The 9,072-nt window shown below is 39.0% G+C and overlaps 1 protein-coding gene across 1 annotated transcript in view; it reads left to right on the top strand.

Moving 5' to 3' along the window:
* The window catches only part of LOC111156795 (phosphatidylinositol-3,4,5-trisphosphate dependent Rac exchange factor 2), a 186,274-nt gene that overhangs the window by 3,485 nt on the left and 173,717 nt on the right, over positions 1–9,072 (top strand). Inside the window, 1 exon segment of the mRNA XM_022517855.1 lies at positions 4,043–4,187. Within this exon segment, the coding sequence (XP_022373563.1) occupies positions 4,043–4,187 (145 nt within the window).

Here is a 9,072-nt window from a genome sequence, read left to right as displayed (position 1 = left end):
TTTGTGGCTCACCTCCTGTCTACCCACCATTACTGTTTAGTGACTCTCCAGGAGATGAATGAAAATTGTCACTTTAAATTGGTGCAGGTGCTGACTCGGGTCTTTGTCATATGTTTTTTCGTTCTGGATCTTTGCTTTGCAGGCTGTCATGCCAGTAAAGACTGGATACAAGTAACATCACTATTCTCTACCTGTTGTTGCTATTAGACAGAAAACTACCATAGAGGGTTTCCTGTTGACATTTTCAAATCCAGCATGACAGTGTAGCCAAAATTATGGTGAGACCTAGTAAAAGACAATGTGAATTCATACTCAAAATTTTTTTTGTTTGTTTCTATTCATGCCAGTTATATGGAATGATGTGGTTTTACAGAGTGTGTATTTTTCAACTGTGAGCAATGATAATGGATTGGCATTTGTATCTTTCCATTTATTGAAGGTTAGGTAAATGTACTCTTGGTATATTCCCTTCATTTGTTCTGATTCTTATTGTAGGGTTCATTAAACAGCTGAGAATTGTCCTGTGGTGGTATTGTTTGCTTTTGAAACCTAGAATAATATTTCAAAGGAATATTAAAAAGACAAAATGAATGTGACACTTTGGATATTTGATTATTGAGATGAAAATTCTTTTTTTTTTTAATGAAAGCAATGGTCCTGCCATTCTTTATTTCTAACAATAATACATATTTACAGAAGGAAAAGAATTGTACATTTTAAATTCTGATCATTACACAGATTTGTTGCAACTGAATAATAAAAGAACAAATCTCTTAGTGACTTTTTAAAAATAACTTCAGTGTTCAAAGGTACAAATGACGATATCATAAACTTTCCATAGCTGGAGTAAGCTCACTTTAAAATGAAAGACATCTAGCACCAGGAAAAGAAATGAAAGCAACAAAGGATCTCTTAGGAGATCTGATCTGAAGCTCTGTTTATCATAGAGGCAGTATCCAATATTTTCAACCTACATTTTAGAAACTTGAGGAAAAAGCATGAAGATATCTCTGTAGGTTTTTCTTGGGTTAGAAGAATTTAGCTTTTAAAGAGTAACATGTGAATCAGTTTTTCCCTTTATAATGAGATGAAAATTCTTTTAAAAGTTCTTCTTTTATTACTCTAGGGTCTTTAACATTTTTGAACATAGATGAAAGGAATGTTAATTAGTTCAGATGTTCAATTTCATGTAATATAATATATGAGTTAGAATGTTCCATTCCTGAGTACTGACTGCATTTAATATATAAACACATAATTTTTTGGTTTTTATATTCTTCATTTACACATATAAAGCAAAGATACTTTAAAGAATTCAGTGATCCTGGAACTGTTATGAATTGAATGGTTATATTGATGTATATTATATTATATTTGTTGTTCTATAATATTACAACTTTACACATTAATTTCCAGCTGACTTCCATAGCAGTGGACACATTGTTGTCAATGGATGGAAGATATATAACATAGTGAAAAATAAATGGTTTATGTGTATGGCAAAAACATCTGAGGAGAAACATGAATGGTTTGAAGCTATTTTGAAAGAGAACAGTGAAAAGGTGGGTTTATGAATTGGGCACTATTATACTTTTTGAAGATTCTAACTTAGCAAGAAAGCAGATAATGGGCAGAAGTTACGAGAAAGGAAAAAGGCATATGATGTTCATTTAGATTTCCCATGTGATGTAAGACTCATGATAAAATACTTTTTTTTTTTAGAGCGAGAGAATGAGAGGGAGTGAGCATGAGAGGGGGAAGGTAAGAGGGAGAAGCAGACCCCTTGCTGAGCAGGGAGCCTGATGCGGGACTTGATCCTGGGACTTCAGGATCGTGACCTGAGCTGCAGGCAGACACTCAACCAGCTGAGCCACCCAGGCACCCTAAAATACTTTTATAAAAGATTTTATTTATTTAACACAGCAAAAGAGAGAGAGAGCACAAGCAGCAGGAACAGCAGGCAGAGGGAGAGGGAGAAGCAGGCTTCCCACTGAGCAGGGAGCCTGAGGCGGGACTCAATCCCAGGACTCTGGGATCATGACCTGAGCCAAAGGCAGATGCTTAACTGACTGAGCCACCCAAGCACCCCTAAAATATATTTTGAATACTTCTAATATTATTACTAAAAGAAAAGAAAAATGTTGAATAGTTAGTAAAATAATATATTGTGGCCAGCAGTGTCTTTTAAATAGTATTTTAGTCTGTCGAGGCCACTATAACAAAATACCACAGACTGGTTGGCTTATAAACGACAGAAATTTGTAGCTCACTCTTCTGGAGGCCAGGAGTCCCAGATTCAGTGTCTTGTGACAGCAATTTCCCGGTTCATAGATGGCCATTTTCTCACTGTGTCCTCATATGGTAGAGGGGCAAGAGATCTCTCTGTGTCTTATTTATAAGACCATTAATCCCAATCCCATTCATGAGGACTCTAGCCTCAGGACCTAATCACCTCCCACATGCCTTAATGTCTTAATACCATCGCGTTGAGTGTTAGGTTTCAACATACGAACCTGGGAGGCATGCAAACGTTCAGTCTACACAAATAATTTCATTTGCTTTAAAATTTGTTCAGTTTTCTTTACACCTTATTCTTCCTACTTTGAAAACATCATTATGGAGTTTTCCTGTAAGAGACACACTTCAGTAGTACAATGCAGTGCTGTAGGGCCTTCAACAGTTATATCTTTAACAGTACATTGAAAATTTCTAGACCAAATATGTTAGTATCCTAATTATAGAATAAAGCACTCTGGATATACATTACCATTTTAAAATTGTTACAATGCCATTGAATATAATGCAGCCCAATAAGGAGTGTGTTCATATGAGGAGGACTGGCTCAAAATTGCTTCACGTTTTTAGCAAGATTTGCAAAAGGTATTTGATCTGGCAATATTCAGTTATGTGAAGTTTATCTGCAATTAAGCACATTTCTGGAATTCAGCTAGGAAATAGAAATGCTTGTGTTACTACGAATTTCTTCACCAAGTAACTGATAAGACAAAAAGCAGTGTTTATTCCTTTTTCCCAGAGATTTAGGAGCAAAATATCTCATTGCTGATGAAATTTCAGGACACAATTTCAAGAACCCTTTCTTCCACCTTCAGAAATTTTCCCTTGAAGAACATGCAAAGCTTCTACTTCTATTAAAATATTCATAGTACACATTTGTTTGAGATATTCCACAGCATTTCAAATACTTAACTCCTTTGATTGATCTGGGATGGAGAGCCTGTTAGAAAAATTTAAAACAAAGATTATGAATACATAGCTGATTCTTTAAGTTTTGTTGAATCTAGCAATCAATTCAAATAGCATAGCAAATAATTTCAAAGGTAAAATAAATGTTTCATCAAGTTGAACCTTTATTTATTTTTTCAGAATAGCTATGCATATAGATAAATCTGAAGTGAAAAAGGAAGGAGGAAAAGAAGGAAGGGAAAAAGGAAGAAAGCAAAGTAAGCAAATAAGCATGTTCTATTAATTTTTTTATGTTAACAAGTTCTATTTTTAATAAAAAATATTCTGTTACTGACAAATGGTAATTCCTCCTCCATTGTAAAAAATAAAAATTCTAGTAAAAAATTTTGTAGTTAGAAGACTGAAAATAAAAATGACAGAAATCTTGTGATTTATGTAGGTCCCATGATGAAGCCACCCATTAACTTCCTTTTGACCCCTTTTTTTTCCTTCCCCTATGCTCCAAATTCAGGTATTTTTTTAAAGGTTTTATTTATTTATGTGAGAAAGAGAGAGAGAGAGAACTAATGCACATGGGCAGGGGCAGCGGGAGAGAGAGAAGCAGACTCCCTGCTAAGCAGGGAGCTCGATTCAGGACTCCATCCCAGGACCCTGAGACCATGACCTGAGCCGAAGGCAGGCACTTAACCTACTGAGCTACCCAGGTGCCCTGTGGTAGAGAACTCTATACCTGCAACCCCTTGCCCATGCTTGATGTGCAATAAATTTTGGTTTCATGCAGGCAAGAGTGAGTGAGGAGACTTTTTCAGTTACCCGTCCTTGGTTTCCTTTTCGATAGGCTTAAAATTAGGAACGGAGCAAGACACCTGGTTAATGATCTCAGAACGGGGTGAGAAACTCTATAAGATGATGTGCGAACAAAGGAATCTGACCAAAGACAGAAAAAGAAAACTGACCACACTCCCTAAATGCTTCCTTGGAAGGTAAGGTCCATAGTTTGGGTGCATGGATTTCTTTCATATTTTCACTAAGTCATGTATCAACTACCCTTCCTTCAATGATTTGTTTTTCTTTAAAAAAAATATTCCTCTGGGCATTTTTGAATATCTTTTTACTGTCAACATTTCCTGGATGATAGTGAGGTGAAGGAATGGACCTAGAGCCCAAAATCATATAAAATTTTAGACATCTATCCGTCCATCCCTGACGTCAACAGTTTCAGATGTATGGTGTTCTGAGGGCGAAGCAGACACTGGGGTCAGGTGGCGCTGGCAGGCAGAAGGTTCACTGAAGAGGGACGAAGTCTAGCAAGGATGTGAGTACAGGGCCTACAAGTCAGAGAACCAAAGAATGTAAGACACAGAGTCTAAACCCGAGATTAATCAGTACTTTGACACCTGGGCTCAGGTTGAAGGACCATCGATGAGGAATCTGAAAAAGAGTGTCCTGCAAGGGGACTGGCACAGAGCAACAGGCGGAGAGGTTGCCTGGGTTTTGAGCACAGACCCACTGTCAGTCCTCTGGGGTCTGCGGGCAGCTGCACGTGGAAGTCCTTGCTGGGTGAAGCGTGCAGGACCAACGGGAAGGGCAGCTGCCTTAAGCCATGCCCCGTGCTGGCTGTTTCCATATATTTCTAATCCTCAGATGCATACTTTGCATTTATAATCTTTATATTTTTTAAAGATTCAGAAACCAGCAGTCACGGAGTTTACCATGCCTGCCTTCATACGACCAGTGAATGCCAATGTCAACTCTGTAGAAGGAGACTGGAGTGGTAGTTCAAAGCCCACACTTTGCAGTCAGACTGTCTCCATGCAAATCTCGGTCCTATCTCTGGCTCGTTGAGCAATGTGGGAAGTTGTTGAGCAATGTGGGAAGTTTAAATGTCTTTTTCCTCTCTAAACATGAAGATGATTTTAGTGCTTACCTGTAATGCCTGCCAGAATGTCTTCTCGATAAGTTATGCAGATACCATAAAATAACCATAGGCCACACCAGCTCCCAACCCAGTTAGAAGAATATAAGCCAGGAAACCCTGGCCTGCAGGGCAGCATGGGGCCCTCCTTCAGGGGCTGCGGTCCTCACAGCAGAGCACTTGGCTGCCAGCAAGTTGCTGCTCTTGGTAGGCCCCCAGCCGACAGCTCTTGTGGGAGAGAAAGAGTGGAGGGGAGCCCACCGTGGCTTAGAAACCCCATGTTGCAAAGAAGACCCAATTTCTTAGAACCACCTCTGGGGCATAACTTCCAGGGTTCTCAGAGGGACATGCGTGTTTATAGGAGTCACTTCAAGCTATAGCTTCTCACCAAGAATGTATTCATATTCCATTTAGCCTTCAGGAGTGATTTTGGCCATGAGCAGTGCTGCATGGTAACACAGCAGACGCCCTGCCTCCATCAGGTTCCAGGGAAACAGAGCTCCAAGGCTGACCCAGGGTCAAGTTTTCCTAATTTAAAGGAGCAGGAGTCTTGTTAACTAAAGAGTTAACATGGGGGTGGAGTGTGGAGAGGGTGGCTGGCCGATGGACATTGGGGAGGGTTTTGTGCTATGATGAGTGCTGTGAAATGTGTAAGCCTGATGATTCACAGACCTGTACCCCTGGGGCAAATAATACATTATATGTTAATAAAAATAATTAAAAAAAAAGAGTTAACACGATCTTACATGGCCAAAGTGCTAGTTAGTTACAATGATATGTGAGTGTTCTCCACAGTGCCTGATACACAGGAGAGACTCGGTAAATTTTAGTTGTGTTCATTGTGGCTTTTTCCAAAACAGCACACTAGCTTAGTTACTAGTTACTAATTATAGACCAAGTTTGAGATTGTTTTTGACTGGATCAGGATCCTTTTGCAGAGTGTTAATGGGATCTTGTGATTTCTGTAGGTCCCATGATAAAGCCACCCATTCACTTCCTTTCTTACCCCTTCTCTTTCCTTCCCCTCTGCTCCTAATTAATAGCAATACTTACAGTGTGTTCTTTTCCTCATTTTAATTTGGCATATTCAGGAATCTGCTGACATCAGAACAGAGAATGATGCTTTCACTACATACCAACCAGCTCAACCCATTTGTCAACCACTGACGTTTCATAAGTGCTCAAAATCTGCCAGACACTGTGCTGAGCTCCTGACATTCATCAGCTCATTTAATCCTGTGACAGCACTTTGGAGTTGATACACTTTTTTTTTCTCCAAGATTTTACTTATTTATTTGAGAGAGAGAGAGAGAAAGAGAGAGAGAGAGGAGGAGCAGAGGGAAAGGGACAAGCAGATTCCATGCTGAGTGCAGAGCCCAACTTGGTGCTTGATCCCAGGACCCTGAGAACATGTCCTGAGCCAAAGGCAGATGCTTAACTGACTAAGCTACCCAGGCATCCCTGGAGTTGGTATTATTTTTGTGCTATTGAAGAAAAAACTGAAGTTTTACTTCTTTTTTTAATTTTCATTCTTTTGGATGGCTTTAACAACTTCTTCTGCCTTAAAATGTAGTTTTTAGACTAGATATCCATTTTTAGAATTCCATACCCCTCAGCTATTTGACTTTAGCCATAGGTGTCACTTTTGGTTTTGAAATAAATGGAAAAGTAATTTCCTGACACCTTCTATAGCTTGGCTTCTCTGACCTCTATGCAAAGTTGAAACCATTCTAAAATGTATCCATTACTTTATGTAAAAGTTTCAAATGTTATATTTTTATAACATGAGCACAATAAAATATTTTGTTGTAAAATGTTTCTTTATTTAGTGTTCTCTTACTGATACCACATGGCCAAAAAAAACAGTACCAAGCTGGTGCTCTCCTGTTGTTATAAAATATCATCCTACTTATCTGTGATGTGGGGCTCCTCTCCCCACCCCAACATGGTAAAAGATGTGGTTTGTTCATCCTCCTTGGCCTTTCACAGCCACAGCAGATGGATGTGGTAGACAGTTCTGATGGGTGGTTTTGTGCTGGAATATTCCTTTTGGATGACAGTTTATTCTTTCTTAAAGATTTTATATATTTATTTGAGAGAGAGGGAGAATCAGAGAGAGAGAGCACAACAGGCAGGAGGGTCAAAGGGAGAAACAGATGTCCCAATGAGCCGGGAACCCAATGTGGGGCTCGATTCCCAGACTCTAGGAACATGACCTGAGCCAAAGGCAGATGCTTAAGCGACTAAGGTCCCTCCACCCCCACCCCCAGATGACATTTAAATACAAGAATGAATTTATTAAAAACCTTATTTATTTATTTATTTATTTATTTTTGAAGGTTTTCTTTATTATCTGAGTGGAGAGAGAGAGAGAGCACAAGCATCGGGAGGGGCAGACGGATAGGGAGAAGCAGACTCCCTGCCGAGCAGAGAGCTGGAGGTGTGACTGATCCCAGGACCCCGAGATCATGACCTGAGCCAAAAACAACCAATTGAGCCACCCATGTGCCCCACTAAATAACTTCAAAATTTGAAAACAGTATAGTAAAACTATTGGTGTGTACTAATTTTATATTGCTGCAGAATAAATAACAACACACCTAGGGCCTTGAAACATCACCTATTCATTAGCTGATAATTCTATACGTCAGAAAGAAGTTGAGGTGAGCAATGCTGGGCTGTCTGCTTAGGGTCTCACAAGGTCAAAATCAAGGCCAAAATCAAGGGCTGAGCTGCGGCTGGACCTTATCTTAAGGGTCTGAGGAAAAATTCACTTGCAAGCACATTCGGGTTGTTGATAGAATTCAATCTCCCATGATTGTAAGAGTAAGTCTTACTTCTGTGCTGGCTGTTGGCCAGGACCACTCTCAGAATCTGCCTGTGTTCCTTGGTACATGGCCCTTCTATCTTCAAAGGGAGCAGTGGCTCACTGAATCTTTCTTGTGCTTTTAATTTTTCTCTTACTCTTGTGCCACCAGCCTGAGAAAACTCTCTGCTTCAAAGTGCTCAACTGACTGGGTCAAGCTCACTTGAATAACTTACATATTTTGAGGTCAACTGACTTGGAATTTTAGTTTCGTATACAAAATCCATTCATACCACTACCTAGATTAGGATTTGGTTACAAAACCAAGGGATGGGATTCTTGATAGTGGGGTAAGAGAACACGTTTAGAATTCCATCTACCATATGGAGTGTGCAGTTTTTTTAGGTTTGCCTTCTTAGAGTTCAAACACACTGGTTTTCTGTGCCTGGAAAGCCATATTCCAGTCTATCTCTTATATTAAGTCATTATTATTCTGTTTATTTTGTCTGTTTGCTATCTTTAGGATCTTGTTGCATTCTCTTTACAGTTAAAACTACTCTAAAAATTTCCCTCTTGTATTTATTAGAGGTCTCAGTAAGTTGAATAGGTATTATATATAGGGTTTAGGTAAGCATGAATGAATGGACATGGGTTTTCTAGGATAGAGAAAAATTTAAATAATTTGGGGCTTTGCATATGTGGAAAAAATGCAAGCTTAAATGCACTGCAAATATTTCTTTATATCTGAGGCTCCTTCCAAGACTGCTTGATGAAAGCATGACAGAAATAGACATCTTGGGGAGGCAGGGGTGGGAAAACTCTTTTAACTATTTCACTGGATTTCTGTTGTAGTGAATTTGTGTCATGGCTCTTGGAAATTGGAGAGATTCACAGGCCTGAGGAAGGTGTACACTTAGGACAAGTATTATTTGAAAATGGAATCATCCACCATGGTAATTATTTTGATAATTACTGTTATTCTCTTTGACCACCAGTTGGAAGCATCTTGATGCCATTAATGAATCTGTCTTATAGTAAATGTCTACATTATAGGATGCTTATGTATTTTTAACATTTCAAGTACCTAATATATATAGAACTGCAGTTCTGGGAATTTTGTGGAGTATGGGTTTATGGTGATATATTT

This window comes from Enhydra lutris, unplaced genomic scaffold (genome assembly GCF_002288905.1).
Source record: "Enhydra lutris kenyoni isolate GAN:26980312 unplaced genomic scaffold, ASM228890v2 scaffoldscaffold49, whole genome shotgun sequence".
Classification (NCBI taxonomy): domain Eukaryota; kingdom Metazoa; phylum Chordata; class Mammalia; order Carnivora; family Mustelidae; genus Enhydra; species Enhydra lutris.
The sequence above is the reverse complement of the archived record's forward strand: the minus strand, read 5'-3'. Positions and strand labels throughout refer to the sequence as shown.